The 20,760-nt window shown below is 40.1% G+C and overlaps 1 protein-coding gene across 8 annotated transcripts in view; it reads right to left on the minus strand.

Moving 5' to 3' along the window:
* Nucleotides 1-1,554: 1,554 nt before the first annotated feature.
* ADD3 (adducin 3) overlaps nucleotides 1,555-20,760 on the minus strand; it is a 99,930-nt gene continuing 80,724 nt past the window's right edge. For 4 of the 8 annotated variants that reach the window (XM_035547907.2, XM_050712010.1, XM_050712012.1 and 1 more), the window contains 13 exons: nucleotides 13,967-14,105; nucleotides 12,336-12,487; nucleotides 12,129-12,209; nucleotides 10,691-10,840; nucleotides 9,607-9,750; nucleotides 9,420-9,518; nucleotides 8,493-8,675; nucleotides 7,432-7,689; nucleotides 6,166-6,285; nucleotides 4,817-4,906; nucleotides 4,153-4,276; nucleotides 2,791-2,886; nucleotides 1,555-2,053 (listed from right to left, as the gene is read on the minus strand). In XM_035547907.2, the coding sequence (XP_035403800.1) occupies nucleotides 1,752-2,053; nucleotides 2,791-2,886; nucleotides 4,153-4,276; nucleotides 4,817-4,906; nucleotides 6,166-6,285; nucleotides 7,432-7,689; nucleotides 8,493-8,675; nucleotides 9,420-9,518; nucleotides 9,607-9,750; nucleotides 10,691-10,840; nucleotides 12,129-12,209; nucleotides 12,336-12,487; nucleotides 13,967-14,105 (1,938 nt within the window). In that variant the 3' untranslated portion in view covers nucleotides 1,555-1,751. The remainder of the gene's footprint in view (nucleotides 2,054-2,790; nucleotides 2,887-4,152; nucleotides 4,277-4,816; nucleotides 4,907-6,165; nucleotides 6,286-7,431; nucleotides 7,690-8,492; nucleotides 8,676-9,419; nucleotides 9,519-9,606; nucleotides 9,751-10,690; nucleotides 10,841-12,128; nucleotides 12,210-12,335; nucleotides 12,488-13,966; nucleotides 14,106-20,760) is intronic. The other 4 variants (XM_035547911.2, XM_035547910.2, XM_050712013.1 and 1 more) reach the window with 1 other exon arrangement.

Below are 20,760 nucleotides of genomic sequence, written 5' to 3' on the forward strand. Positions count from 1 at the left end.
TCCAGTATTTAGTGATAGCTAGAAAATTGTTTCCAGGATCCATTCCAACATTGCATTATCACACTTACACGGTCAAAGCTAACCAGCCCCCGAACATGCTATAATCAACATTTTTGCATGCCAAACCACTCTCCAGCCATATTTAACAATTATATACTGTATAGTATTTCAACTGGCAATTTGGGAATCACATGGATCTTTCAAATGTATGTCCTACTGTGATGACTGATTTACAGACAGTTTGACACAGTGAAGAAAACTCTATGTTAATTTCTATGCTTAGTTTGTATTTACAATACAGTAAAAGTAATAAGATGACAATATCAGTAAAAATGAGTAAGTGGCAGTACCACCCTTACCCATGGCACTATGCTCTGATTTGCTCTGGGTTCATCCAAAGGACAACACAGACTCACGAGACCCTTTTACAATTCAAATGAAAGTAAGGAACAACAACAACAAAAAAGCGTTACACTCCACATGAATCCATACAAATTATTTAAAACTTCTAATATGGAAATGTCACTTTGCTGATTTAATAAAAATATCCCACAATCCATATCATATATTTAAAAAAAATAATCACCAAACTTTTACTTTCTTTGTCTCCTCCTATTTTCTTACTATTTCACTTTCCCTTTTAACAGTTTTGTTTCCTTCATTTGGTTATGTTAAGAGATTATTTTTCTTCATTCATTAGCAATACCATGAGGAAAAAAACCCAACACTAAGTTTTAAACATGAATCCAGTTCGATAATTTTGTATGTTTTTCTTTCTGATTTCTAACTCCCTGGATTCCTGAATTATACTTACGTATATTCTAAACCAAGCATTCTTAAATACACTCTACTATTAAATGCTTGGTTCACATGCCTATAATACTTTTATACTGAATGGTATAGAAACATTTGAACATATAAAATCTTTTTTGTTTTGCCACTTAAACTAAATTATCAATGTTAAGCGTATAAAACCCCCCCCTCCTTGAAAAATAAGGGTTCCCCCCAACTGATAGAATAAAAAAGAAGTCTTCAAAAATTATAATTCACTAAAATGAAGTATTTGGCAAAGAAGTTATTGATGAATGGAATTCTTAGACATTTTGTATAATTCCAAATAAACTTTCTCTTACACAGTTCTTCCCCTAATATTATGTGCCAGTGTATAATATTTCTACATGATCTAATCTTAAAAAAAGATTTAAAGGTGTGCTGTTAATATGCACCCACTCAAACAGGGGTACAGAAACATAAAATATATGGTCATAAAGTCACAATACAAAAATGCATGACCTGGTTACCAACTGAGACAGCAGGTGTTTTTTTCTTTAAAAAACCCTCATGCGATCGCTCTAAGTAACTTTATTAAAGACTTTACTGTACTGAAAATTTTAAGGTCTGCAAAATACTCCAAGCAGAATTTGCTGCTGCATACTGCGATGGTATTTGATCTTGCTATGATGGTATTTGAGCACCTGACAGTGTAGTTCTACACAAAACTAATGAATGTTTCAAACCCTCGTAGCAATTTTGGACTCAGTTATGTGAGAGATGAATTCATTTTAATTAACATGAAAGTCTTTTTTTTTTTTTGGTGGTGGTGTTTTTTTGTTTTGTTTAAAGCAAAACCTCTTCCAGTTCCTTTTTGTTTAGGTTAAAAAGTCCAGTTACTGCACACCCCTAACACTACTCTGTTAATGGTCAACTTAAACGTTTAAAATGTGCAACATCTCCTCACAACAGAACTGCATTTATGCTTCTACCTTCTCCTTCTTTTTATTCTTTTTCAGGAAAGACGGGGTCCGGAATTTCTTCTTCTTCTTTGACGGGGATTTGGAAGGTGACCCTTCAGGGGACAGGGCCTCTTCTATCTTTTCAGAGCTTTTAATGGTAATCTCTACGCTCTCCACAGTACTACTAGTGGTTAACTGACTGACCCTCTTGGTGAGGTCTTCTTCCACATCATGTGCATCTTCCTTGCCGTTCACCACCACAACGGGTAGCTCCACAGATATTAGGTTGGCATTTTGGGTATAGAAATCTTCATGATTTTCTAAGAGAATGGAAAAATTTCAATTATTTAGGTGCATTATCATGAAAACAAAACAAACAAACAAACAAAAAACCACAACCCCAAAGCTGAAACAAAGATGGGAATCTGGATTGTGATCCAAAGAATGAAACCTAAAGTGCTTAGATGGGGACTTTTCTCCTTTATCCACATGCCTACTTGTTGTAAACAGACAAATACTTTGAAAACATAATTAAAGGCTATTGGGCTGAAAATGCTAACCTCATCTCTGCCAGGTACATATACATCTCAAGCTGCCTACATTATATTACACATACAGTATACACATATATACTCTCGCACACTCAGAATTGCACTTTACTCCAGAGACTGCTTTCCAAAACTTCAGCAGTTCCATACAGAAATCTTTGGAGCACTACTGTTCTCAAGTTCTTTCTTAGAGCTTTCTGGAAAACCCGTAGGCCAAAAATCTAATCTTAACGCTTTTAGTAAAACCAAAATATACCATCTATTTCCTCCACCTTGTTAATATCTAAAGTTCAATATTCCCCACGTTATTTTCTATTTCTGAGAATTATGTATTTGAAAAAATTGGAAAAGCAGTTTACTGGATAGAGTCCCACCCAGACTTCGGTAAAAAGAGGACTTTTTTTTTTTCCCCCTCATTTGACCTCATGCAAGTGTGAAGAACCCAGCAAAAGAGTAGATGACTCAGGTTATCAGAGCCATTGATATTTCAGAGAAACTACATGGAATACCTTCTAATTTTGCTGGGATATTTTGCGGGGACTGAGTTTGTGACTGAATTTGTGACACAGATGAACCGTCATCTGAGAATAATTCCTGTTCAGCATCTGCAGGACAAGATTTTAATTAGTAGCCATGCAAAAGTAAAAATAAAGAATGTCAGTACTAGTGTTACAAGATTTACAGCTCTGCTAGCATTGTGCTGTTCATGCTGACAACCTCAAGAAGTTGCAGTACACAGTTTAAACTCTGTAGAATTATGGATTTACACATTTCATCTGCTAACAATCATTATATATTAGTTCTTTAATAGAAAGCATAAAAAGGGGGGAGGGTTGCATTCCAGGAGCATGCCCATGGTTTTATCTAGCTGTAACAGCAGAGTGTGCGACTTACAATAAGCTATATATCCTAATATATCCTAAACACCGTATATAGCAAAGTTGTTTTATTACACAATATTAGTGAACAAAAGTGCATAGTAAGTGCTATTGTTAAAAAAAAAAGAATTAGTAATTCCCTACAGAATAGTAGTACTGGTGAAAAGATGTAAAAAGTGAAAGCAGATGAGTCTTGCACATTGGGAAAATAAAGGAAAAATTAAAGAAGCCAAGATCAAACATCTCAGTAAACTTCTGGAAATAATAAGTTACAAATGTGAACTCAAAACCACTGGAATTCGAGGGTCAGAAAATGCAGAACCTATCGACAGGGCTGTACCAAATGTGAAGCAACACAGCGTATTTCATGTTCTCAGTGAGAGCTCAACAGCTTTTTTTCTGTGAACTCTGATATCTGAACGGGTAAAAAAGACCCTGGAGATCACAAAGATTTTTTTCTACCTTACCATATATTTCATAATTAAGTGGCAAAAGTCATTTTTCAGAGAGTCAACTATTCCCATATCATTTAGATATCTTAACCTTCTGCCCTTTGTCGAAGTTTTGTTACAGACTAGCTGCACAATCGTTATCCTTCCAGGTATTCAAAGCTCTGCTGGACATGGCCCTAAGCAATGCGACCCAAATTTGAAATTCACTTGGAGGAGGAGGGTGGACTAGATGACCTTCACGGGCTTGTGTAAGCTAACTTCTGTTATTCTAAGAACCCAATGATTTCTAAGAAAAAGGTCACTATGTTAAAGCATGTTTTTTTTTTTTTTTCCCTCAACCCCACTGCTGTGCAAATCCTCCATTGCTTTAATTTCAGCATTTACCAAATTAAAAACGAAAAATTAAGAAATAATTCCATTGCCTCAAGGAACAATTAAGCAAGTAGTTACGTTTTTACAGTCGAATTTCAAACTAAGAATGAACTGATGATTGAAATGTAAGCCTCAACATAAAAACCAAACCAAAACATGCACCACTGACCTTCCAACCCTTGCTGCTTGCGCTCAATTGTTTTCTTGTACTCTTCCAGTTCTTTTTCTGTGAGATGACTGAATGGGTTGGGTGGTGCTGGTGGTGCGTGCTCATCATCTTCAAATTGCATTGGCTGGAAAAGAGAAAACCACAAAAATGGACGCTTGAGAGGCAAGCAACATGCATGTGGCTAATAGTTTGGTGACACCAGACCTGCAGAGAGACAGACAGACACATCCATACTAAAATTACCCCATTGGATAGACATTTATGTAGAAATCAGCACCAACTACAGAGCTGTAACTCACCATTCTTTTACAGTGTCACAATCATATTATTTGAGGTTGGGTGTTATTTTTGTGTGTGGTTTTTCGTTTGGTCGGTTTTTTTTGTACGAAGTATGATAGTTTCAAAGGAGAGACCTCTCTCAAAAGCTTATAGCTCAGGGACCAAGATATTCTTCTGATAAGTTTCTTCAGAGAAGTGAAAATAATTTAACAACAGAGATTCAAGCATAACGCGTGATGTTCCCCCTCCCCTTTTTAAAAAAATAATGGCATTAAAACATTTAGTTCTAACAAAGTATTTAGAAAGAAAATGACCCAAAGTGAAATTTGAAAGAAAGTGAAGTGAAAAAAATAAATATTTAAATCAGTGAATTAGTCCTACTCACTGGACTTGGCTTTTTATCCACAACGATCCCAGCGAGCAGCTGAGACTGCGGTCCTGCTGTCTTTAGGTCGTATCGGTTTTGTTCCCGAATCTATATATAGAGAAAATAAACTAGGTTAGAAGCAGTTATTTATCTGTTTGTTAATTTTAAACAAATCCTATGTCCATCAACTTTGTAAAGCCAGTAATACAGGTAGTAGCATGTGGCCAGAAGAACAAATTGTATGTTGGTGCACCTAAGATACGTCTTTCCTCTGCTGAAGGCACTGTGTATGCTATTTAGCTCTTCAAATACTGCCGAATATCCACCCTACCCCCAGCTTCTGTGCTTCATGTGAGCTAGTATTTAGAAATAAACTCCAAAGAATAGTACGTCTCTAAATCTCTCCTCTCCATCGCCAAAATGCATGACACGCTAAGCTATGAGAGAGTTCTCATTGGTCATAAAGGAAGGCAAAGTTTTTCTTTCTGAGCAAAATTCACTGTTTTCCCCAAAACAACAATCCTAGCACATGGTTAGTGCTTAAGAGATTGATAGATCAGATCTAAACAAAAAAATAGATCAGATAAAAACATTGTACAGCAGAAAAAATAGGAGCCAACTAACTAAGGAGACAGTGACTTGCACAAATCTAAAAATCATTGTCTGGGACTTGCAGTATAAATCTCTAGATGATTAGAGGGAGCCTCGCCCGCTCTAAGGAAGGGAGTTGCTCCTTCTGACTCCAGTTCAATCCCCATGGACGCTGATATGGTGCTTTCCAAGAAATAAAAGGTTCTGTAATCAAATGGAAAGCGTCCCAAATATCTGTTCGTACAGTAATGTCCAGGGTGGAGTGTTTGGTCAGTCTGACAGTCAGCGCCTTATGTGCTGGAAGGGAAAAGCAGCGAGACGTGTTTACAGAGAGGTTTTTTTCCATTGCCATTACAGAGTGGACTAGGACAGAGAGACTCCAGCTTAATAAACAGTAGGAGAATTAGCACAGAGCAGAGCCCATCTGAATTGACTGATTTATGGTTCACCTGATGCACAACTATTTGGTTCATGCTGACACCTAATTATCTACTAAATATAATGCTAAATAGCAGGGCACTACCATTTCCAATCTACCATTTCTAGAGTTAATGCTCATCATTCACCAAAGTATTGCATTCAAAATGTGCAAATATTGCATGCATCTCTACAGAATTCATGTGTATCGCATGTTTAAATACATGTTTTTATAATGCTTTTTGGTGCTACAATCACACAAACTTCCTAGTAAAGTCAGAACACTTAAAAACGTTATGTTACTTAACATATAATTATACTTGGAAATGTTACAATTTTATTCATTTCACATCTTTTACCTTATTTCTCTTTTCCAGCACTTCACTGGGGTTTGTGTTTAAAGGAACAAATTGGTTTGGATCTTCAATTTTGATTGGCGTTCCTCCGCTAGTTTTCGAAGAGTCATCAGCTTTCATCCACTTAAAGGAAAAAAATAATGCTAAAAACCAGCGTGATGGAGAGGGACAATTCTCAGTTCTGTCTTACGGCTAAAGAACGGAGATAAAGAAAAACCTTCCTGACTCTATTCTCTATTCCACACGACATCCACAAAATAATTCCAATTCCTTGCAAGTTTGTGTGCTTCCCCAAAGGGATTTAAGTTGACTCGAATATGTACCATCAAGATTACTTTCAGCAAACACCAAAATTTACTCTTGCAAAATACACTGCTGTGTACTAATGAAGTCACGTTTTGGAAGTGTCACGCTTCCTAGCGACTGGCACGCAGATCTGTAAACTCCAGAGCCTGTCCTCTCTCAGTCGTACAGTCAACTTCCACCTCTGCTAACTGCACATTTTGTCTGGAGCTTTCTTACTTTGTAGTAAGGTTTTGCATCTGTTGCTGTGGATATTTCTTCCAAACTTAAGTGCAGAAGCTTGCTGGGCTGCCAGCAGGAGGAGCTGATGCTTTTACGGTTGCATTGTGCATCTGGGAGTAGCCCAACAGCAAATAACGTGTTCCACACACACATAACAGCCACCACTCTCCAGGCTGGAAACACAGCGGAAGCAGGAAAAGTCTTGCTCATGTCTTGTTCATCTTTAGAAGCAGTAACATTAGCAGACTCTTCAGTCCCGTCCCCCCCCCACTTTTTTTTTTTCAATTCACAGAGGTGAATTAGAATCACAGAATGGTTTGGGTTGGAAGGCACCTTAAAGATTATCTAATACCAACCCCCTGCCATGGGCAGGGACATCTCCCACTAAATCAGGTTGCTCAATGAGAATTAGAACTTGTAGATATGAGAGCAGCCCACATGTGATTTAAAACCTTACTATATTTGGTGGATAATTAATAGCACAAAAAGGAATCAGAGGAACTGGTTATAAAGGGAAAATAACTGTTATATTTTAACAAACCGTTGCTCTTCCAAACAATGGCAAGGCCCAAAACATTGGGAGCCCTTAATACTGGTGCCATTAAATCTCTCACAAATCTATTTCTGCCTGCTTGATTAACTGATTTGCTAGTCCTGTTAAAGATGTCTCAAAAAAACCTGCATGTAGTTTGCTTTCTCTCAAGTAGCGTAAGAACAAAGCAACTACTCGAAGCATCGGCCTACCGTGATCTTGGTCCTAGGACTGGCTTCTCCGTTCCAGGACTCCTCAGGCACATTCACTTTCAAGTACGTGTTGGGGGAGTTCAGCCATCTTGTCTTTTCCCTCTGTTGCTTCTGCGCCAGGAATTTCAGCGGGGACAGTGGGACTGCATCATCTTCAAAGGAAAAGGCAGTCACAGTGGCTGGGATCTCAACGTCACTCTTGTGTCTGGGCTTTTCCCTGACTAACGGTTGCCTATAGGCATAGCCAGTTCTGTATCCCTATGGAGAATGAAAAAGAGAAAATAATTAAAAGGAAAAAAAGTCAGAAAAAAAAAAGTGAAGTAGTCATGAACTTTTTCTGCTGCTTTTTATGCATTGAACAGGCTCACTGAGCTTTTCAGGAAATCGGCTAGTGGTGTTCTCTGTAATTCATTCCTACTGTTCTTTTAACATTCAGGATACCCATTTAAACTACCCTGCAGGTAGGCAGCTGCACAGGTCCCCCACTCACACTTCACCTTCCTCCTGCCTTTGTGAATACACAGCTACTGAGTGACCCTCCTGCTCAGGCTGTGACTTAGTTGAATATCCTCATGAAGTCCTCCTATCTTGCACAATGACAATCCTAGTTTACAACACTCTCCCATTTCTCCCTGTTTTTATTAGAAGGCTGTTCCAGAATTCATAGTGTAGTGAACAGACATTTCAAATAATCAGTCTTATTTCCTAATGTTAGAATTATTAACAAAACCAGAGGAAATATTCTACATCTATTTACTAGGGTGGCATTTAAAACATTTTCACGAGTAGGCCACTATTAAGAGCAAATGTTTGTGAGATGGGTTGGATAAAGTTTAAGATCAAAACATTATAAATTCTTATCAGAGCAGGGTAATACTTTCAAATACACTGACATAAGAACTAAATCAAGCAGAAGAGATCTAATATACAATAGAAGCCATTCTGCCTTCATTTTCAAACTCACAAAAAAAGCCAGAAAGAAACATTTGCTGTACAGAAGCTGATCCTACACTCAGCAGCTTACGAAGGCTGTATGGACAATGCCCCGCGTGCGTGCTCACCAGGTTGTCCAGCATCCGCATGAGTGCTTCGAACTCCTGTTCCCCAACTTTCCATTTCTGTTGCGAAGCCATATTAACTCCACCTCCTCCAGCTGCTGCCACAGCATGTGTGGAAGGCTTGAACTTCTGCAGATCCAGTAGTAGGAGATTGTCTATCCCACCTGCTCCAGCTAATGCATGCACCTACAGACATCAATGAGCGTTATTTTGTTTGTGGAAATGCTTTTGGATACACTGCTTCTCTGAAAGCACTGGAGAAGCGCACTTACATACAAGTTGCAGCTGTTTCTCATGCTAGCTTTCTTCTGTGCAAAAATGTATTAAAATATACAGCAAGTGATTCTTACTGAAAGGATGATAGTATCCTGATAGTAACTGCACTCCAAAAGGAATGGGCTCAAACACTAACTCTCAGAGTACCCTAAAAAGGTCTTTTTGCATCACAATACTAAAAATTTTTCATTTTAATACAAGTTTCAAAATGAATGAGTGATTGAATTCAAAACGAATGGCAGGGTGAGGGAGGAGAGACTGCCATCTGCAACTCCTCTCCAAACGTACTTGGGAACGTGCTGGGGAACACGAAAGAGTAAAGTCATGACATTTCTGGGAATAGGCTTCTGTGGAAAGTGAGGACACTTTAGTGGTTTCTCCCCACAGAATATAAATAATGCCCAGATGGCCAACAGGACAGCTAAAGTTAGACAATAGGGAAAAACTGATCTGGGGACTCAACTTATTTTTAAATACGCAACCCTGTACCTATGCTCTAAAGACCTTTTGTTTATTGGGTTTTACAGTTCTTTGTGATCATAAGGAGAAGTTTCTTTCCTTGACACAACAGTCAGCTTTGATAAATGAGCTGAATATTAATCTATCTTGAGTCACACCTTTTGCAAGACTAAATACAGATGTATTCTTTCTCACCTGTGTTTCACAGGCCAGTTGCACATTGAAAATATAGTGGAATGCTTCTTCCAGTGTCTCTCCTAGTGCTACCACACCATGGTTTCTCAAGACTAATACCTAGTAAATGAAGACACTAATGTTAAATGGTAGAAACTGGCACAGAACATGAAAATTGCCTTTGGAAAGCGTGAATGAGGCTGAATACCTTGCAACTGGGTCCAAGAACTTTCTGAAGCTGAATTCTCTCTTCCTGTTCATCAAGAGATCCCTGATAATTGTAATACGCAATGTCTCCCAAAATCAGAGCCTCTTGAGATATTGGAAGGATGCCGCACTTCATAGATGAAACCTGTTTCAAGAAAATGAAGTAATGATAATTAGGGAAAAAAAAACAACTCTTAAAACACACCTTAACCACCCAAGTCTTTGCAGGTTGTATAATGCATCTTTGCCAGAAAAGACTCTCCATAACAAGAGAGTTGAGAAATAATACCTCTATGTTTTAACTGCTCTAACTTGCAACAGAGTGGGAGAGCTGCTGCTACACAACCTAGGGACAGGTTGATTATAGGAAAAGACAAGTTATCTCAAGTTAATTTTTGTAAATTTTATCCTCCTTTAATTTTCAACATAAGCCTCCCACTATATCTTTCTTTCCCTTGTTTATAGTTTCAAAAAGCTAGCATGAAAGAACTTAGCCATTACTTTTTTTTGTCTGTAGTCAAGGAATGCTTATATATGCATACAAAAGTAAATAGATTCATTTCATATTATTGTATTTCAAAGCATTTTTTTCAAGTCTCCTTACGTTTTTATCATTGCTGCACAAACCACTTTTGATATATTTTAACTATGATATTTCTGTAGTATGGTAAACCCAAACTGAGCATAACTAATAATTAAGCCATTTAAAAATGGAGTTGCAGAATGTAAATGATGATGTATACAGCACATTGTACGGTCTGAGATGCTATAAATAAAGCCTGAGTAAACTCTGTATTTTGTAACCTCCTCAACCTGAGCAACATCATGTCTGTACATCAGTTTATTCTTATCCATTTCACAGTAGTGCCCCAGCCCTCCTACTCTGCTGATTTCATGACCTTGCAGAATCAGCTTTAAAAAAAAAAAAAGAAATAGAATAAAATTTAAAAAAAGCAGTGTAGAACTGATGTTACAAACAAAAATAAAACTGCCATGAGTAGTGATTCAGCTAGAGAAAAGTGATTTAAGTTCATAAGGTAAACCTGTTTTCTTTTACTCTTCATGCTAGAAGGAGGAAGACTTACAGCTGCTGTTGCAGGGGTGTGTATGTGTATTATACACCTGACATCAGGGCGCGTGGAGTAGATGGCCACATGCGGACTGAATCCTGCCGTGTCAATACTTAGAGTTGTGCTCCCCTGGTCAACTACATCTCCTAGGATGTTTACCTTAACCTGGAAAGGTCAAGCAAAGGAACAATATTTAAGAAGTCTGTGACAACCACAATTATTTGATAACTGCCCCCTCCTCACCTGGTACCAAATTTTCCTCACATACTTAGGGCTCAGATCATGAGAAAAAAAGGAGAGCAGCCATCAGTCTGTGTGTCATTAAACCACTCTACCATCCAAGACACTAATAGCATTTGATAGCATTTACTACTCCTACCGTGGAAGAAGTAAAAGACAAGAACCCAATATATCATATCATATGCTCTTCTTTGGTCTAGCTAACCTTTCATTTAAAAGAAAGTCTCAGCAATTTACAAAGTGGAATCACAATTGGAACAGAAAGCAGCTATGTAAAAGAAAAGATTTTGTTCAACCTGTAAACATATTTAGCATGTTTATGTAAGCATCTTCCAACTACGCAAGAAAGGAGGAAAGACACTTTCAATATTTTCCCATAAATGACATACAAATACAAACCGCTACTGATGACGTTTTCTAAGTGAGACATTCTCATTTCTAGCAGTTTAAAATTAATTTTATTAACATTTCCTGATTTTGAATATGAAGAAACTTTCAGCCTCTGAGAAATTTCCAGTAAGAAAATTAAATGCATAGGGAATTTTCAAAATTGTAGGAACATTAGAATACTAGCACATCAGGTCATATTCTCGCATTTTTATTTTGGTTCTGTGTTTGCTGGTGCAATGCTATCAGTCTTGATCCGCTGCCCCCTTCCAACTGGAGATAGTTTCTTTACAGATACGTACTGACATGAAGAACATATGGCAGGTTCTGCAGCAAGAGATGTGTGATTTAGCAGCTGCCAGTTCCTAAATGCCAACCTGTAGCTTTACCCAGCTCCTTTGTTAGGCCCAGGGAAGATTAGTCAATTTATTTTCCCACTTATAAACATAGGAGCTGATTCTACTAACGCTACTCCTACAGAATGATTTCCCCTGCATTATAATATTGCTGGGTTATAAAAGGTTGCCGCTACACTGAGGCTATTTGGTTAGCTTCAGGAGACAGGAGAACAAAACTTTGCTACTCTGCATTGAAGCTGGAGACAAAGCAACACAAAGCAAAGCTAAACCCAGAATGAAATGCTAAGTATTAAGGATGCTGCTATCTAAATAGTTAATCAGCTTTGCATCTGGTGGGTAAACAATAAACCAAACAAACAAACCCAACAAACAGCATTACTATAGTTTAGGTCCATTTTAGCAGCCACAAAAGTATTTTAGAAAACAGGTTGAGCCTTGGTGGTTATTACTGCAGGTGAATTACATACCAAATTGGAAGCTGAAGCTTCAGAAAAGGACAGACCTCTTGGAATGATTAGAATATGGTCATGTTCTTTGCTTACTCTGACCTGCAATAGAGGAAAAAAACAAATGGATTATTGACATATTTCTTAATTTATATTATTAGGGGGGAAATTAATTTGGCTGAAAAGCTGAGATCCCAAATAAAAACTCTTATTCTCTAAAATACTTACTGTGATATAGGCATTTGGCAAATGTGCCCACCCAAACAAGTCAGCCAATCTGTATAAACTGGCTAACTTGCAACGAGTAAGTTTTTCTCCCTTAACAAACAAGGAGGTATCTATTCCAGGTAGATCATTGATAGGGGTAACCATTCCATGGCCTGAAAAACAAACAGATGAAGATGGTGGCACGTCAGACAATTAAATACCTTCTAGCTATGTCATGACCTTTCAGAAGCAGTATATTTAAATTGTCAATATAGCAATAACAGCAATTATTAGACTGGACCTGTACTCCTGGGATTTCTAAGGTTTCTTTCTGAAACCTCTGTTACTTTAGGAGAGTAGGAACCACTCCCCAAAATTAAGCCTTCATCTCTCTTTCAAACACAAGGGAGAGGCAATATATAGGTTTCCTTTGAAGTACCATTCAGATTTTGAGCGCTGTCCTGATTCAGGATGCTATGTAGGACCTGAACTGCACTTTAAGACATCTGCCACTAATGAACTATTTTTACATTTTGAAAAATACATGAGAAAATGTTCCTGCTGGAACACTAACGTAACTAATCTGAAGAGATGTCTCAGTCTGAGCCCTTTAAAGTTAGTCCTAATGAAGGAATTAGGATTAGTGCAAGAGTTCTCAAACTGCTAGATAGAAGAGATCACGTTTTAACAGAGAAGGCATAAAAATCAATTTATTTCTTTGACTTGTGATTGCACAAACATCTCGTGAAGGACTACATCTCCCCTTTGCGAGAGCATGATACCCCTCTGAGAACTATTGCCTTTGCTTACAGGGAAAGTTACTACCCTACTAGAGTTACTAGTTACTACTAGAGGGAAAAGGGTTTGGTTTGCAACAGAAAGAGTGTGCACTTTGAGATTAGTCGTCCTGTCCAAGTCCCTGGGCAAATGTTGCAGAGACAACAGTTGGACCTGCAGGACCAGCTAGAGACACAGAGATAAGGCTATCTGAGCTCTCTGATGTTCTTTTCCATTTGTTTTGTTGTAGAAACACCAAAGAGACATTTTAGGACCAGTTCTCAAAAGATGTTGAATGCTGACAGCTGCTACTGTACTTCAGGCTTATAAGCTCCCATATCATATCATCCACCCACAGAGCTTAAATTGACTTTAACACTTCAGTGCTGCAGGACTTGGAAAGACTGGAAGGTCCCAGTGACATCTTTGTAACTATAGTGCATACTAGAAGCTGTTTTTAACTCTGGGAGGTGTCTGGGTAACAATCCAGTCCTGCAGGCTATTCCTCCTTTTTACAACTTATATGCAAGAGTAGAAAAATAAACAACTTCACATCTCAGTTTATGCTCATGTTAAATTGCTAATAATAGCAAGGCACAGAATTTTGTTCTCTTTCTCAATGTAACTCCTCTTAGCAAATTCTAAAATAACCAAGTGTGAAGATTCAAAACATTTTGGATATCATACAAATTAAAGCATTTGAGAGAAAGAAGGCCCAAAAGGGAAGTTAAGACCACCATCTGTACTACTTCACAGCTTAAGCAAGCTCTGACGGAACTTTTCTTTCAGATAAAGAAGAGATCCCAGCAGTGCTAGCCACTGGTGATAATAAAAGCAAAGAGAAAAAGGGGCCATTGTAGGCATAGCTCACTTACTGAGTGAAGATGAGGAAAAGCCTGCAAAAGAGCTTGCTGTAATGTAATCAGCAATCTGCTGTAACGCAAGCAGTCCGGTTGGGTTATTGCCCTTCTTCATCTGTTCTTGAATAAGGCATTCCAGATCTTCTCTAAAAGCCTGTGGAAACATTTGACAATCATCAAGGAAACCTGGATTTGATAGAAGAAAGATTATTATAGGTGGGGCTGGTAGATTTGCCTGTTATTAATGTTACATGACACTTCCCCTTAGACGTTTTTAGCTGCTTATAACTTCACCGAACTTCCACCATCTGATCTAAGCTTTGTATGCTAAGTACTGGCAATCTGGGGGGCTGAGGGGGAAGGCGTTTGGTCACAGAGGGTTAACTATTTCCTAGAAGAACACAAGGTAAAATACATTTTCGTAAAGGCTAACAACAGTGTGTGTATCAACAATTAAAGCGCACTCCATGTTTTGGAAGAGATACTTGAAATCTGACCAGGATACATTGCTTTTAGTGCTGGATATTTTTTCTTTTAAATTCAGTAATCCTTCTGAAAATCCATCCAAATTTGATAAAGTTATAAACAAATGGAAAACTGGAGTTCATCCACGCTCAAGTAGTATTGCAGACATGCAAAAACTAGAAGGAATGTCAGGAGGTCACCTGCTTTATTTCTTTCCTTCTCCTCAAGGGAAAAGCCCTTCCCCTCTTTTCCCAGTATGAAGTATCCAGAACCCCAACACGATAAACTCATGCAGAATACATTATGAAGCAGTTTTCACAGTATCAGATTTAATATACTTAACACTGTGGACAAAGCCTGTTCCTTCCAGAAGGCAGACGAACCACTATTCCTAACAAACATCTGTTTTAGGACTACTTCAGCCTTGACATTTCTAGACGAAATAAATTCAGCTCTTTCAAACTTTCCTTATAGGTTATATTTTCTAACCCTCTCATTATTTTCTGGCAGCATCCTCGAGCTTTTGTCTGAACACGCAGCACACAGGGCTGCACACGCCACCAGCTAGGTGTATGGCAAATGCTCTTGCTGGTTCATTCCAGAAAGACATTTGGTGTCTGTACAACGCAGCTGACTCCTATTATAACTCCAGGCTATTCCCTTTATGTAATTGCTCCTGCCTTAGTAGAGTGTTTAGTCTCAATTAAAAAGGAAAATAGTTCTGTAAGGCAAACGCAATTCCTTCGCTGAATTTTAATTCATTCCTCCAAAACACCCAACTTGGTTGGGAAAAATCCACCGGTTTCGTAACACACTCTTGTATACTCAGAACTGCTGATGAACAGAGTGCTGCTGCCAGACCCCCCGAAACATCTGCAGGACTCTGCTTGATACGGCCTCTCAGTTGGGCAGCTGGGCATCCACAACTACATTTAATTTTCAAGCACAGCCACCTGTGCTCTTTTTCTCCAAGTAATTTTGTCAGGATCACATGTACCTGAGACTTACCAGATCTCCACAAAAAGAGCCTCTAAAAATCCGTGTGGACTGACTACGCAGCGATCTGCTGCACAGGTCTCTCGGAGCAGACCAGATGCATGAGGCATGCCCACAAAACAGCTCACCAGCTCCCTGCTAGCCTGCAGATACACAGGCAAAGTCAGATTTTTCTCCCTCAGCACTGGGAAAACCACTTGGTGTTCCTCACTCCCATCCTCCGTCTATCCATAGGCAACTCCCCTCCACCCAATTCAGCTCCACAGACGGCCATCGTCATCCATTTTCAAACAACAAGGTGGGTGTCACTCTTATTAACAAAACAGCAAGCACTTTCCCTGGCCCTAACGTGGCTGCAAAGCCCACAACGCCAGAGGCCAGGCACTCAGTGATGTTTCTCTGCCCGCCTTGCACACAACCTGTCATTCTACCACAGCTGTCTTGTCCCTTTGCCTCACTTAGCACATGGTAGCAAGTCCTCACTAGAAAAGAAACTCAGTATTTTTTCCTCATCACGGCTCGGCACACAGCCCTGTGCCTTTTCAGCATGCTGTTCATACCCTGTTGCGATAACAATTATTACTTATCTGACTAGATTTTCTCTGGGGCAGATAAGTACTGTAAATCCAAATGCTTCTGAAGCACTGACTTCCTAATCCCCCAAACATGCCTTTAAGGTAAAGCAGGGCGCTATCACCGTTTTCACAGAACAGCAAAGAGGCGGAGGTCAGACGGTTCCACTAATTTGGGACGTTCATTTTGAGACGCCCAGGGACCGATCCGCACAGCACTTGGCAGCAAGTAGCTTTTCGCATACTCAAAGCCCAATTTTCTCTGAAAATCCAAGTGCAGCTCTGAGTGTTTAACACAGGCTGCTGTATCTCAGGGGAACAAGTTGGAAACACAAACTCCACACCTGAAAGGCCAGGAAGCAGGCGAGTCAGCATCGCTTGTGACAACCTGGATGAGATGCTGAGGCAGGTCGGGACCAGGCCCTGAGCACTTCTGTCAAGGCAACCAGAGGCTTTGGATGAAATTCAGACATGTCTGATTTATGCAACTTTGTATAAGACACAGTGATTTTTCACTTAGCCAGAAGAAAGGATTTTGGTGATCAAATAGCTCACAACTGCATAGAGAAAGGAGCTGAGGACTGACCTTTATGCTTCACCAACCTTCTTGAAAGCACAAGAAGCGTAAAATAACAGAGGTACTTAGCCCTTTGCACATCGTATTCCTGGAGTTACAGATAGCTTTACAACAACAAAAAAAAACACAAAGTAAACCAACAAGAGATTTTGTGGCAGTTTACCTCATGTTCTGCCTAAGCTTCACAACACAACTGCTACTCCGCCGTAACAGACTTCCCAGAACCAGCCATCCCAGCGCCAGTGCTCTTTTCTCCTAATGGTTCATAATGTGGCTACAGTTTCATGGCATTTTCTCCTCCTGTTACTGTGATCTATTAAGATAGCAGAGACAGTGACTGGCCCATATATTTCATCAACAAGTAATACTAACCCTTATTTTCAGACTCTGCCATTCCAAGACATGCAATTACTCCTCAAATGTTCCTGAAAGGGGCCCCTGCACAAAAGCTCTGCCACTTCACACTAGGGAAAGCTGAAATACTCTTTTACTCTTGTTTATAATCTGTATATAAGGAAATTGCACATTTGTAGTCTCATGGGGGCCATGTAGAAGACAGAATTCATGAAATTTATGTCAGTATTTGCTTGGGAGGAGATGGAGAAAAACAGTTATCTGTGTTATATTAAATCACTCTCAATTCAACAAGGACTATAGAAAGGATCTGCAAAAACATTCACAGTAAATTCCTATTAGTCATACCCAGACTTTTTTTTTCCCCAACTTGTATGAGAAACATTACTGCTATTGCAGAAAAAAAGATAGAGTAATGTATTTTGGACAGCTTTTGATGGAACAATTTTATTTTATATTGTATTTTTATTCTTTTGCTTTCTGATCATGCTATTTTCATTCTTCTGCTCTCAGTTTTGTTCTCCCGTGCTAACAGGAGTATATTTTGCATGCTAACACAAATAAGGATTTACAGTTCAATCAAGTTGCTCTTAACACAACAAACTTTCCTTAGACGTAATTTCAGAAATACGAGACAACAGGTAAAACCCAGGGAAGTAGCAAACACGGAGGTCTGGGATGAACAAAGCAGGTATGGGTATGTTGAAATACGAATACAATAAAATGAAGTATGCCATTTATCTACGTGCCAGTGCACAGCGACATTATCTAGTAGACAGCAGCCTTTGGTGTCACGCTCATGACTCACACACATTCCTCCACGCATATTTAGGCATGTTTCCCTACCTTCCAGTCACTCCTACAGACCCGTAGTACTCCCCTCTGCTGTGTTTAGGCTTCTTCCCACTTCCACGTGCTCTGCTGCATGCCCGTAGGTGATCACCCACCGTGCTGACACAACCGCCTTCTGCTCCTGACAGGCTCACAGGAGGGGCATCACCGTCTTCTGGAGAACAATTTACCTCAGCTATTCCCCGTTAAATGAATGACATTTACTGGCACTTTCACTTGCTGTAAATCAGGGCTCTGATTTTGGGATCCAACTCATTCAGTACCAATAATCTACTACTGAAAACCCAGCTGTGGCCCCAGGGGCTTGGTTTGCTGTAATTCACAGGGCAGTAACGCGGGCGCTGCGCTGCCCACAAGTGGCATGCTACAGGGGGTGTCTTCCGAAAGGAGACAAAACACTGCTCCAGCACAAAGCAGCAATTTTTCAAGTGGAAAGGTCACTAGTAATTTCAGATGTAGTACTTGACAAGAAAATGCTGACCCAGGAAAAAACGTACTGCCAGATGAATGACAAATATATGTTATTCAACTGTATGCTCAGCACCATTCAATAAGGAGAAAGTTTCAGCTCTGGGATTCAGATCTTTTCTGCACTGGAGCACCACCCCGAGCATCCCAATGACAGCTTACACAGAAAACAGCCCCCAGTATCAAAGCTGGGCCCAGGACAGCTGCTGGAAAGGAGGCAAAGCCACCCTTCAGACAAGGTGCACAACCAGCAGGAGGGTGATTAGAGCTGTTAATCACCTGGCACTGGACAGCCTCCCCATCCGACCAGGGCAAGCCACTGGCTGCAAGCCCAACTTCCACACATACCAGCTGAGGTTGTTCTCAAAGCCATGGTAGGTGGACAACAGGAGGGCACCCCTGCTTGGCCCTGTACCTACACCGAGAACCAAAGCCCATCCGTGCAGCCCAGACAGACAGACAGACAGCCTGCCCTGTGCTGTCGGTGCTCTGCTGGCATCTCACCCGTCTCCTCGGGGCCACGCCACCACCATGCAGTGGGGCACACATTTCCCCATCACTCACAGGTAGAACAACACTTGACTTGCGTACCGGGGCTCCTCAGAGGGGGTCACTTGGTCAACTGGATTTGGTACTGCACAAGTTGCCCTGTTTCTAAAGCTCCAGCCAGCTCTTTTGCAGCAGTTTCATTAGGCAGCCTCACACAGCCCTGCAGCCTGCAGGCCTGATGCAGATTTTCTTGACGAAGTCATTCATTGCACAGTTAGCTCAACCTATTTCTAATACCATTAAATTAATTCTCCAGAAATATATGCAATTGTTTTCCAAATGCACATCACAAACAAGCAGCTTAGATGCAAAAGTCTTTTAGCCTACAACTGCAAGGGCTCTCTGAAACTCAGCAGCGAAGTTGCAAGCTTTGGTTCTGACTCATTTACCTCCATTTAGCTCACGTATGAACTGACAGTGTAAATTGGGGCTTTTAAGAATCAAAGCAACTGTTTGACAGCTGGTATTTTTCAGTCAACAGAAGCAGACAACTAGAAAAACTAGCTTGCTAGAATAACCTATAACTCTACTGTTCTCTGCTAGATATTTTTTTACTAGAAAATTTCTGTGTTAATCTCTTCCATCTTGGCAGACAGCTCTCTGAGGATGTCATGAAGCAGGCAGGCTCAGAAGTATTTAGGCTTATAGTATAAGTAGTATCTTTCTATGTCATTTCTTGTTTGTTTACCATTGATTTAAGAATGTATACGATGAGACTTATCGGCTCAACAGAAGTAGAAACAAAATGAAGAGAAAAAGAATTCCCCTGTGGACAGAGAAATGGTTGGCATGAAGTTTTATCTGCAAATACCCCACACCACAACAAACTTCTAAGAGGAGAAAGCACGTGTTCCTATCAGAGCTAATAAGAGCAAGGTCCCAACTGTTTGGTACCTCAGCCTACACGAAAGGAGCTAGAAAAGATTTGTGAGATCCCTACACTAAGTAACAGCACTATTAGCCTAAAAGCTGCAGAAAGATTCAAGAAATTCCTTTAGCCTCTTTTGCCCATTTCTGATCAAAGCATTTATATATATATATATATATATATATTTTTTTTTTAACAGGGTATAATTCAACTTACCTATGTATAAATGCACCCACAGTCTCCAAGCCAAATCACTACGATTAACAAAACGTTTTAAAACTTAACTGGTATTTTTTGTTCCGGAGAACACGGAGACCCTACCTATCTCTGGTGCTCGATCGCGGCTGCCCGGGGAGGAAGGGCTTCACCGAGAGCAGCTGGCGAAAACAGCTCTGCACCAGGCTGCCTCCAGCCCGCCGTGCAGATACAAACAACCCGTGCCTGAGTGGGGAAGGGTGGAGCTGGCCGCAAAAAACCGCCACTGAGTTAAGGCTTGCAAGGAGGAGATAAGAGCAACAAGTGTTTGTTAGCTCTACGAGTTAAAAAAAAAATAGTAAGAGAGGCTTTGGTGTTGATGCAGAAAGAAACAGGCTTATTAATAAGTCTGGGGAATAGAATACAGCTGCGACGATCTCTTCACTTGCAATGAGGTGTGTGGGTATCTGGACTGGCCTGAGCGACCCGAAGGACAAGAAGCGTCCCGCTGCCAGCTCAGTATGGGCTGGTTTTTCCTGCTCCATCCCAGCTGGGGCCATGCTTCCAAAGAAACGCCTGCAGGAGGGGTACAAAGGTACCCTCGGACCAGAGCACAGCACGGGGTGCCTCCTGCAGCCAGCAGCCACTGCTCTCTACGAGTTCCCAGGCGCTGCTAGGAACTCATGCTAAAGCACAGGATTATTTTTATAAACGGAGATATTTTTATAATATGGAGACATTTTCTGTCTCCAAGAAGAAAATGTCAAAAAAAAAAATACTTAAAAGTGAGCACAGCTAAGAGCTATGTAGGTCCTTTTAACTGCCGCTCAGTACCTGTACTGCAGTGGCAACCCCTGCTTGCTCACCAGACTGACTTGATGCCTTCAGTGGCAGAATTCACAAAACCAGTGAA

The sequence above is a fragment of the Cygnus atratus genome, chromosome 7 (genome assembly GCF_013377495.2).
Source record: "Cygnus atratus isolate AKBS03 ecotype Queensland, Australia chromosome 7, CAtr_DNAZoo_HiC_assembly, whole genome shotgun sequence".
Classification (NCBI taxonomy): Eukaryota; Metazoa; Chordata; class Aves; order Anseriformes; family Anatidae; genus Cygnus; species Cygnus atratus.